The sequence below is a fragment of the Nicotiana tabacum genome, chromosome 13, assembly GCF_000715075.1.
Source record: "Nicotiana tabacum cultivar K326 chromosome 13, ASM71507v2, whole genome shotgun sequence".
NCBI classification, from domain to species: domain Eukaryota; kingdom Viridiplantae; phylum Streptophyta; class Magnoliopsida; order Solanales; family Solanaceae; genus Nicotiana; species Nicotiana tabacum.
The window spans coordinates 68,196,482-68,209,144 of record NC_134092.1 but is presented as its reverse complement, the minus strand read 5'-3'; the positions used below and the strand labels follow the sequence as shown (position 1 = coordinate 68,209,144).

The following is a 12,663-nucleotide window of genomic DNA, read 5'->3' as shown; positions in this document are numbered from 1 at the left end:
TCTCAACTACAGTAAACCTTATATTAGGATCAGTCTATGCTCTTCAATTTAGGGTGATGCAGGAAGGGACTATGGAGAGGAATTCAATAGTGTTGAAGGAGTCTACAAGGTAGACACATGATCAAATTGACCTAGCAACAAGGGCTTGTGCTTCAGAAACTGGGCAGACAAGCACAAGCAACAATGCAATTCAAATTGCTGCTCCTGCAGTTGATGATCCTTGAATCTTAGTTGGGAAAACCTTTAGTGTTACAAGTGGCGTATTGGCAAAGGGCATGCTCATTAATCATAGGGGTCAAAAGGAGTTGGGGATGATAGACAAAAATCATGAGCCAAATCCTTTGGCCCTTCAAGTGGTAGACAATGATAAGGGTGAGCCAGAGGAACTAGGTGATGATATTGAGGAAGAATCAACCACTGCTAACTTTCAACAAGTAGCTAGGGATGGAGAAATCTCACCTAGAAGTGTTGGCAAAAAGAAATCAGCTGGGAAACATGCAAAGAAACACAAAGAGAGGATTGTACCTGTAAGGGTACAACCAAAGAGGGGTGGGCTCTCAACTTCCAAGTGATCTTATGGACAATGCATTACTGTGGAATGCGAGGTCTGTGAACACACAAAGGCTTTCCAAATGTTAATTAACTTACATAAGAAGTATAATTTTTATTTGATTGGTTTAATAGAGCCTTGGCAAGATATCAATAAGCTGGAGGAATATAGAAGAAGGTCAAGGATCCATTATGCCTTTGCAAACATGAATGGTAAGATCTGGGCTTTTGTTGATGAGGATATTGATGTGGACATTATTATGGATTTTGAAAAATATATGGCTCTAAATTTGTTTCATAGAAGCTTGGGAAAGGAACTAATTGTTTCACTTGTATATGCTAAATGTGATGCTACGGAGAGAATTGAATTGTGGGATTCTATGTATCACTTAGCTTCAAAAATGGAATCACCTTGGCTTGTAGGAGGAGAAGTATGGAGGCCTTCCAGTTTACCTGAGTGAAGTGGAAGACTTTGCACATTGAGTGGACACTTGTGCATTGTACGATCTTGGATTTAAAGGGAGTCTACTCTCATGGTGGAGTGGGAGGTCTGATGATGATTGTATCTTTAAGAGGCTTGACAGGTTCTTGGCTAATAAACACTTTCAAGATCTATTCCCATCTTTGGAGGTTGAGCACTTGATCAAGTATGGTTCTGACTATGCTCCTCTCCTATTATCTTGGAATGTTGACACTGTCCAGGTTAAGAAACCATTCAGGTTTCTAAGCTTCTGGATAAAGCATGATACTTTTCTGAATGTGGTGAAGGAAAATTGGCACACTAATTGTATGGGAAATCCTTTCATTTTGTTTCAAAACAAGATGAAGAATGTGAAGAAAGCACTAGCAGTTTGGAGCAAGGAGCCCTTTGGTGATATATTCAAACAAATAGAAATATTAGAAGATGTCATTAAAGTTCATGAAATTGGGTTTGAGCTTCATCCAACAGCTCAAAATAGTGAAAAATTGCATAAGGTGGAGGCTCATATCACTAGGTACTATCACTTAGAAGAAGAATTATGGAGGCAAAAAGCAGGCATGTAGTGGTTCCAGGATGGTGATTGAAATACAAAATTATTTCATGCCCATGTCAAAGGTAAAAAGAAAAGGCTACATGTATCTTGAATACTTGATAACAATGGTAATTGAATTGAAACACAGGATGAAATGGCTAGGGAGGCAGTAGACTTCTTTCAGGCACAGTTCACAGAAGAAAGGGTTCCAACTAATTTTGATATTATCAAGAATGTTCCTAGAATGACTTCTGATGATCAAAATGATAGGCTGTGGGAAGAACCAATAATGGAAGAGGTCAAGGATGCAGTGTGTGGAATAAATGGGGATAGTCCAAGTGGTCCTGATGGATTAACTGACCAGCTTTACCATGCTAGTTGGGATATTCTTTCTGAAGATGTGCTCAATATGGTCAAGGTTTTCTTTAATGGTGCAGAGCTTTCAAAGTTCATTACACACACAAATCTTGTGTTGTTGCCTAAAACGAAGAATGTGGCTATATTTTCTGACATGAGGCCAATTAGTTTGAGCAATTTTTGAAACAAGATCATATCTAGGGTGATCCATGAAAGGTTAGTTGACCTACTGCTACTCTAATTTCTCCTAATCAAGTTGGCTTTGTTAAGGGGAGGAATATAGTGGAGAACATTTTGTTAACATATGAGATAATAATTGACATAAGATTGAGAGGAAAGCTATCCAATGTGGTTATCAAATTAGATATGGCAAAGGCCTATGATAAGGTCTCATGGCTATTTTTGACAAAAGTGCTGAGGCATATGGGTTTTGGTGAGGTTTTTATTGACATGGTGTTCAGACTAGTGTCAAACAATTGGTACTCAGTTTTACTGAATGGACAGGCTAATGGATTCTTCAAATCTTCAAGAGGTGTTAAATAAGGAGATCCTTTATCTCCTACATTGTTCATCTTAGCAGCTGAGGTGCTTGGGAGGGCATTGGATGCTTTGTTTGACAATCCTAATTTTATAGGATTTGGAATGCCAAAGTAGAGTCACAACATCAACTATCTTTCATATGCTGATGACACAATTATATTCAGCTCTTCACAATATGGGGCAATTCACTGATCATGAATATGCTGGAAGAGTATGAGGCAGCCTCATGCTAGAAGGTTAACAAGGAGAAGTCTTCTTTCTACATGCATGAATATGTACCTCCTGAAGAAGCCAACACTGTCCATCTTATCACTGAATTTCAAAGACATCCTTTCCCCTTCACATACTTGGATTGTCCAATCTTTTACAGCAGGAGACAAAAGGGAATTTACAAGAATATCATATTTAAAGTACATGAGGACTTCAATCATGGAAGGGCAAACTACTATCAATTGGTAGTAGGGCAGCATTGATCTCACATGTGCTGGAAAATATTCCCATCCATCTCCTATCAGTTGTGAATCCACTAGCATATGTTATTGCTCAGTTGCATAAGATGTTTTCTAGGTTTTACTAGAGCAATTGAGGGAATGATAGTGCAAGGCATTTGGATTCATGGGACTCTTTGTGTTTACCTAAGGATGAGGGTGATCTTGGCATTAGATCAATTCATGATGTGTCTAAGGCACTATTTGCTAAACTTTGATGGAACTATAGAACTAAGGATACATTATGGGCTCCATTTATGAGAAACAAATATTGTAAAAAGATTAATGAGGTCTTGGTTCCATGGAGAAATGGATCTCATGTATGAAGGAAAATGCTTCAAATGAGAGATCAAATGGAACATCAGGTTTGGTGGCAATTGAAAAGTGGTAATTCTCACTTTTGGAATGACAATTGGACTGGACTTAGAGCTCTTTACCATGCTTCAGGTCCAAAACATTGGTGTGATGAATCCATAATACATGTTGATAAAGTTGTGGAGAATGAGGCATAGAATGAAGTGCTGTTGAGGGAGATCTTGCCAGATGAATTAGCTGATCATATCCTGGGGACCATTGCACAACCTTCATGTCATCATGTGAAGGATAAACAATGGTGGAAACTTGAAACAAAAGGTCATTTCTCAATGAAATCTGCATGGCAGTATATAAGGAGAAGAAGGCAAAAAAGCAAACTATACAAGTTCATTTGGATAAAAGGGTTGCCATTTAAAGTTTGCTTCTTTATGTGGAGGTTGTGGAAAATAAAATTGCCCTTAGATGATTTCTTCTTAAGGTTGGATATTTTAGAACATCAAGATGTTGGTGCTGTAGGAACCCTAATGAGGAAACACTTCCTCATGTCTTTTTGAAGTCTGCAGTAGCCAGATTTATTTGGAAATACTTTGGTGCTCCTACAGGGATCAATATAGAAGGGAAACAGCTAGTGCAAATTATAAATAAATGGTGGAGAAGGCTAGTGAACACAAGCTTGAAGGTATTGTATCATGCCATTCCATGTCTGATTGTATGGCATCTATGGAAGAGGAGGAACTCAGGTATGCATGGAAAGAATGTATCCATTAATAGGTTGATTTATCAGATTTCAACTTCTATACACATGTAATTAAAGGAGAGAAGGCCAAATTTTTCTGGAATTACTGCCAACTGGCTGGACTTACATGACAAATTGTTGCAACATGTTCCTAAGTTGAAATATACTAAAGGTGCTGTGGCAATTTCCTCCTGCGGGGTGGATCAAGTGTAACACAGATGGTGCATGTAGAGGAGATAATGGTAGAGCTTCATATGCATTTGTATTAGCGATGAGTTGGAGATCTTATATATACATAGGAAGATGAACTTGAAGATACTACCAATAATATAGCTGAAGCTTAGGCTATACCGGAGGCTCTAAGGTATATAGCTCAATCACAGTTTCCTCCATGTTTGATTGAGACAAATTCTTTATTGATGAAAAGAGTACTGGAGGAAGTTTGGGAACCACCTTGAAGCATAGTCAATCAGGTGGAGGAAATTAAATCTCTAATGGTTAGGGGTGTGTTCCAGGTTGAACCTGACTATCGAGCAACATGCCATGGTACAAGCGCATTCATTTATGGAACTGGACACTCAGGGAAGGAAGATATTGAATAGTGACAAACTACAGATACCCTACATTAGGGCAAGAACTGTCAAACCAAACTCTACAGGATGATGCAGTATGATGATATCAGGATAATATGGAGGATCATTGTAGCAAGAATAAGGGTGAAGAGATGTTATGGAGGATATGTGAAAGCCACTGGAGAAGGAGTTTACACATCACTTTCTACTCAAATCCATAAGGAGGAGAGTAGGAAGACATTTTCTACTAGCATAGTTTCTTATTTTGCAGGTACTTTTGATGGAGTTGGATTCTATGTTTTGGCAAAGCTTATTAGGGTGGTATTAACATCATTGATGCTCATTCCCAGTAAGTATAACCACTACATAGGAAAACTCAAAAACATACCAAACAAGGTGTGCAGGAAGCCTCATACAAGCCAACCAAACTGGATCATAGAATACCAACTTGGTATTAATGGAGTGCATTACGATATAAGGTGCACTTGCCTTTGCATCCACAGCTTTCTGGAGGTTCCACAAGCAAGAAACTGCAGGGTACATGATAGCACAATGGAAGATGTTATGCGCATGAAGCTTTCACTGCCCAGGCTTGACAATTTCAGCCATGGGAGTTGGTATCATTTTGCGGGCTGTTTGATTATCATGTGGAGGAACTGCCAGGTATTTATGACATGTACCATACATGAGGAAGGTAGTTTCAATTGGTTTTTGCTCAGAGATATCAAGTACAATCACGAATTACTAAGGCAAAGTCACAACAACACTAGGGTTTCCTTGAGGTGCACAGTGATGATGGGCCTAATTGTGTATAATTTAGCTATCAGTTTGGATTTGCCAAGTTTGAATCTCAGTTCTAGATACCAGTTGGAGCTACTAGATGTTAAGGATTGGAAATGCTTATGGTCAGAATCATATGTGAAGTTGTGCAATGCATGGTACACACATTTGGAAAGCCTTGGTAACACAAGCTTATGGCCGAGCGTGGCCCTTCATGGGATATAGTTCATAGTTCATTTTGTACTATCAAAGTTGAGTGCAATACTCAACTTTGGTAATATGATTGATGTACTTTCATACTTTATTCATCTTCATTTTGCGAGACCTACTGACACTTTGTATTTTAGTTTTGATTATTATTAATAAAAAATACCACTAAGCACCCAGCTTAGTGCTATATTTGCATAAAATAATAGAATCTAGGGTAAAGAAATGGTGTAAAATAAGCTAAGTCCTCTTTTCCCCAACTTTTACCCACCAGCGGATATCGTAATTGCGAACAATTCTTCGCAATTGAGACAATCGCAAAAGCGAACCACTTATCGCAAATGCGTTCAGTGTCCCATCCCAGTTGTAGTCGCAAATGCGACATCTACCTCGCATTTGGAAAGCCCCTAGCCATCGCAAATGCGGTGCAAACTTCGCAATGCGAAGCTGAGCAAAGTCCCCAGTCATTGAAAAAATGAATAAAGTGTCGCAAATGCGAAACACTCCCAGTCAGAAAATGCGAAGATTTTTTCGCAAAAGCGAAACCCTGCTCCCCGTTCCATATTCGCATTTGTGAGCTTGACATCACAAATGCAAGGCTCACGATTGCGATCAGGTTCTCCCAAATGCAAGACCTGCAAATTAACACCAGCAACAGACTTGCACCAGCAGTTCGAAAATCAACCAAAACTCGTCCAAAACTCACACGAGCCTTCCGGACTCCAATCCGGTTATGCACACAAGTGTAATAACATTATATAAACTCGTTGGTTCCCTCAAATCATCGAAACAACATCAAATATCAAGAATAGATAATCAAAACTCAAGGATTTAAAGTTTAAAACCAAAATTTATAATGATTCACTTAATGCGGCGAAACGCCCTCGGGTCACACGAGACCCAAACAAAACATGCGTATAAGTCTAAAAATATCATACGAACCAACCAGAATTGTCAAAACACCGATCCTAGATCATTTACCAAGAACATTGACCGTGGTTAATTCATACCTTTATTAAGTCAATAATCACGTTTTCTTCAAAATCTCACACAAAAGCTTTCCGAAAAATGATACCGACCATGCACGCATGCCATATAACATCAAATGAAGCTATGAGAGGTCTCAGAACATAGAAAAAGGAGCTAGTCCTCCAAACGAACTATCAAGTCATCATATTCTTCACCTCTAAAAGAAACGTTCATCCTCGAACGAACATAAAAATATTCCTGGAGTAGTAAAAAGGTGTGGGTATCTACTCCTCATATCTGACTCAGACTCCCACTAGCCTCCTCGATCGTCTGACCTCTGCATTACACTTTCGCAGAAAGAAAACTTTTGGACCTCAACTTCCGAACCTGCCATTCTAGAATAGCCACCGGCACTTCCTCATAGGTCAAATTCTCATTAAGCTGCACCGTGCTGAAGTCTAGAACATATGACCTATATTCATGGTACTTCCGAAGCATGAAAATGTGAAATACTTAATGTACCCCTGCTAAGCTAGGAGGCAATGAAAGCCTATAAGAAACCTCTCCAACACTCTCCAAGATCTCAAACGGGCCAATAAACGTCGGGCTCAACTTGCCCTTCTTCCCAAACTGCATCACGCCCTTCATAGGCGACACTCGGAGGAGAACCTTCTCACCCACCATGTAAGCCACATCTCGAACCTTCTGGTCCGCATTACTCTTTTTCCTGGACTGAGCTGTACGAAGTCACTTCTGAATCACCTTAGCCTTTTCCAAAGCATCACAGACCAAATCAGTGCCTGACAATCTAGCCTCACCAGGCTCAAACCAACCAATTGGTGAATGATATCGCCTCCCATATAAGGCCTTGTACGGAGCCATCTGGATGCTCAACTGATCGCTGTTATTGTAGGTGAACTCCGCTAGGGGAAAAAATTGGTCCCACTGACCCCCGAAATCCATAGAGCATGCCCACAACATGTCTTTCAATATATGAATAGTGCGTTCAGACTGTCCGTCCTTATGAGGATGAAATACGGTACTGAGCTTGACCCGTGTGCCCAACTCACACTGCACGGCTCTCCAAAAATACGATGTGAACTGCGTGCACCAGTTAAAAATGATAGAAATTGACACGCCGTGTAGACAGATTCTCCCAGATGTAAATCTGAGCCAACCACTCTGAAGAATAGGAAGTCATCATTGGAGTGAAGTTTGCAGACTTAGTCAACTGGCCCACAATAACCCAGACTACATTATATTTCCTCAAGGTTCATGGTAAGCCTACCACAAACACCGAGAGACATAATCAACAATATCATTCTTCATCTTCTTCCACCATAGTGTTGTTTCAAGTCACGATACATCTTCCTGACACTTGGATGAATGGAATAACGCAAACTGTGAGCCTCCTCAAGGATCACTCTCTCAACCCATCAATATTTGGGACACAAATTCGGACCTGAAGCCGTATAACACCATTATCTCCAATCACAACCTCATTGGCACCACAACGCTGCACCATGTCTTTCAATACCACAAAGTGAGGATCATCAAACTAGCGAGCCTTGATGCGTTCCAACAACAATGACTGTGCCACAATACAAGCAAGGACCCAACTAGGCTCCAAAACATCTAACATCATGAACTGAATGGCTAAAGCCGAAACATGCATGACTAGTGGCCTCTCCACTGCCGGTAAATATGCCAAACTAATCATGCTTTCAGCCTTCCTACTCAATGCATCGGCCACCACATTAGCATTCCTTGGATGGTATAATATGGTTATATCATAGTCCTTTAGTAACTCTAACCATCTCCATTGCCGAAAATTAAGGTCCTTCTACTTGAACATGTGCTGGAGACTCCGATGGTTGGTATAGACCTCACATGGAACGCCGTATAGATAGTGTCTCCAAATCTTTAGTGCATGAACAATGGTTGCCAAATCTAAGTCATACACATGGTAATTCTTCTCTTGAACCTTTAAATGATGAGAAGCGTAGGCAATCATCCTACCGTCCTGCATCAACACCGTGCCAAGCCCAATACGCGACACATCATGATATACAGTATAAGACCCCGAACCTGTAGGCAACACTAACATTGGGGTTGTAGTCAATGCAGTCTTGAGCTTCTGAAACCTCACCTCACACTCGTCGTACCATTTGAAAAGAGCACCTTTTTGGGTCAACTTGGTCAATGGGGTTAAGATAGATGAAAACTCCTCTACGAACCGACAATAATAACCGCCAAAATAAAGAAGCTCCAAATATCTATAGCTGAAGTAGGTCTAGGCCAAATCTGAAGTGCCTCAATCTTCTTAGGATCCACCTTTATGGTCTCAGAAGATACAACATGCCCCAAAAAGGTAACCGAGTCTAATCAGAACTCAAACTTCGAAAGCTTGGCATATAACCGATGGTCCTTTAGAGTCTGAAGTACGATCCGTAAGTGCTGCTCATGCTCCTCTCGACGGTGGGAGTAAACCAAAATATCATCAATCCTAGGTAACAGATACTTGTTCTTGACAGTGACCTTGTTCAACTGCAGATAGTCTATGCACATCCTCATTGTACCTTCCTTCTTCTTCACAAACAACACCGGTGCACCCCAAGGCGAGACACTAGGTCTAATGAATCCCTTGTTAAGCAAATCACGCAACTGTTCTTCAATTCTTTCAACTCAACTGGGCCATATGGTATGGTAGAATAGAAATAGGCTGAGTGCCCGAAACCAAGTCGATGCAAAAGTCGATATCTCAGTCAGATGGCATACTCGACAAATCTGTAGGAAACATATCTGGGAACTCTCTTACCACCGGAACTAAATCCATGGAAGGCACCTCGGCTCTAAAATCACAGATATAAGCCAAATACGCCAAACACCCCTTATTGACCATATGCCAAGCCTTCACATATGAAATGACCCTGCTAGTGGAGTTACAAGGAGTCCCTCTCCACTCCAATCAAGGCAACCCCAACATGGCTAACGTCACAGTCTTGGCGTGACAATCCAAAATAGAGTGATATAGTGACAACTAATCCATGCCCAAAATCACATCAAAATCTACCATATTAAGTAACAGAAGGTCAACCTTAGTATCATAGCTCCCGATAGTGACCAAACAAGAATGATAGACCCGGTCCACACAATAGAATCCCTAACGGGCATAGACACATAAACATGAGTACTCAAAGAATCACAAGACATATCTAAATATGAAGCAAAATAGGATGACATATACGAGTAAGTAGAACCCGGATTGAATAAAACTAATGCATCTCTATGGCAAATTCAAACAATACCTGTGATGACCGCATCAGACAACTCTGTGTTAGGTCTAGATGAGAATGCATAGCAACGAGGATGAGCCCCACCAATCTTCCCTCCACCTTACAAATGACCTATCACTGACCGGCCTGCACCTCTAGTTGCTTGACCTCCACCTCTAGATGTATGATCTCTTGCTCTAGCTGGCTGAGCAAGCGGTAGAGCAACCGGTGCTAAAATCATGGTATGAGTACCCTACTATGGTATATTGTTCTGAAGTGTTGGATAATACCTCCTGATATGACCCACACTTCCACACTCAAAGCACTCTCTCTATTAACTTGGTTGCTGAATCTAGGACTAACCCTGACGGTCCGAATAACCACTATGATAGCTCATGAATCAGTGTTGCACTAATGGGAGCTGAAGGTGCACTATATGCTAGCTGCTCAGGACGAGACCCATAAGAACCACGACTATTCAAAGCATCATGTGATACCTGAAGCAGTGACTGAACCGGCCTGATAGCCTCTACCAAATGGACCCCTGCCTCTAGACGAGGCACCACTAAAACCGCCGAAATGATGAGGCCTCTTCTCAGATGTCGCCTCTCTACCATAGCCATGAATAATCTCGATCCGCCTAGGTATCTCCACAACTCGAGTGAAACAAATATCATCCTCGGTCTCTATGGCCATCTGTAGCCTGACACCATAAGTAAGGCCATCTATAAAACTCTGCATCCTCTCCTCTCTTTGGGGATCAAGATAACTACATGGCATGATAAATCCATGAATCTGGTCTCATACTGAGTAACAGTCATGCTACCCTACTAGAGGCGCTCAAATTGACTATGTAAGTCCTCTCTCTGAGTGAAGGGGATAAACTTCTCCAAGAATAAATGTGAGAACTGAGCCCAAGTGAGAGGAGGTAAACCTGCTACTCTGCCCCGAATATACACCTGCTACCACCTCTTTGCAAAGCCATGCATCTCAAGCAGTGCAAAGTCAACTCTGTTGGACTCCACTATAGCCATGTTGCGTAATACCTCATAGCAATGGTCCAAGAAATCTTGGGGGTCCTCAGAAGGTGTACCACCAAAGCGGGTGGGAAACAACTTGGTGAACTTGTCCAACCTCTTCGGCCCCTCGACTAGTATCACCGGACCCCTGGACTGTATAGAAACAACTGGCTGAGCTGCCCTAACTGGTAGAATTGATGTGGTCTGATATCTATGAGCCATCTACTCTAGAGGGTGAGTAGCGGTGGTCTGGGCTCATCCCCTAGCCTGAGAGACGGCTGGTATTATAGGGAACAAACCGTCTTGGGCCATACTCTCCATAAGACCAAATAAGCGGACTATGGCGTCCTAAAGTACTGAGGTAGCAATGAACCTCTCTGGGACCTGAGCCGGTCCAACTGGCACTGTCGAAACAAGGATCTCCTCATCTTGCTTTATCTAAGGCTCAATGACAGGTGTTGCTGCGCGTGCTCTAGACTGAGCTCTGCCTCTGCCTCTGGCTATACCTCGGCCCTGGCCCCTACCCCTAGTAGTGGCTGTAGCCTGGGGATCCGGCTCTTAACCATATGTGGATGGCGTATGTGTTCTCACCATCTACGACAGATTATGTGTTCTCACCCCGAGCCTTATAGCCTCTTGAACATGACTACAAACGTCTCTATATTGATGCTTAAGACTCTACTAAGCTTTCTCATGACTCGTGAGACATAGGCAACCTCGGACTCTGATACCAACTTGTCACGACCCAAAATCCCAATCACGGGGCCGTGATGGCGCCTAGGTAAGCCGATACTAGCTATTCAGTTATTCAACTTTAACAATTTAAAAGCAAATTATAAGAATATAATTCTGAAATACTTGCATTGTAACAAAAATCTAAAACCAACGTTGTCTAGTCTAGCCCAGAAACTGGTGTCACAAATACATGAGCTGCTAAAAGTACTACAAACAAGGTCTTAAATGAAAATACAACTGTCCGAATAAAATAAACAGTAATGAAGATAAGAATGGGCCTTCAGGGTCTGCGAACGTCGTGCAGTACTACCTCAACTCTCAGAAATAACGACAGTCAAAGCAAACCCCTACCAAATGCCGCTGGACCAACACCAGAATCTACATAAGAAGTGCAGAAGTATAGTATGAGTACAACCGACCCCATGTACTCCATAGGTGTCGAGCCTACCCTCGATGAAGTAGTGACAAGGCTGTAACAAGGCACTCACTATAAACATGTACGAGTATAAGTAAAAATAATAGCAGAATAGAGAAACAACAATTAACATGAATATCGGAATAAGAAATACATAATAGAGGGCCCCAGAATATCATCTATGCTCAAATTTACAACACAACACAGATACGGAACCAACACCCAAGAACAATCATAATGTATCTGTTTGTTGTGGAGCGCAACTCGATCTACATATTTATATATATGCCAACACCGTTGCGGCGTACAACCCGATCCCATATACAATACCAATATCCGTTATAGCATGCAACCCGATCCCAAATATCTTATCAATAACTATTGCAGAGTGCAACCTGATCCCAAACACGTTGCGGCATGCAGCCCAATCTCAAATATATAGTGATACTACAAGCAACTACGATGTAGCTCACATCGTACCAAAAAGGAACCAAAACATGTAAATACTCTATGGCAAACCAATATAACCCGAAATGAAATGGAACCAAGTGAAGGCAAATTTGACAGTTAAAGGCTTAGAACAAGTAAAAATGGACAACATGTACAAACATGGATGCATAGGACATGTAGAAAATGGAGGCATGTAGCAGTGAAGACATGTATTTAGCAAGTAAAGGTAGGTAACAATGAAGG

General features: G+C 41.3%; 1 protein-coding gene across 1 annotated transcript; it reads left to right on the top strand.

Moving 5' to 3' along the window:
- The first annotated feature begins 755 nt into the window (after positions 1-755).
- LOC142168157 (uncharacterized) lies at positions 756-2,462 on the top strand. Its single transcript, XM_075228821.1, has 4 exons — positions 756-996; positions 1,070-1,524; positions 1,711-1,980; positions 2,190-2,462. The coding sequence occupies exons 1-4, from the start codon at positions 756-758 to the stop codon at positions 2,460-2,462; spliced, it is 1,239 nt and encodes a 412-aa protein (XP_075084922.1).
- The last annotated feature ends 10,201 nt before the right edge of the window (positions 2,463-12,663 follow it).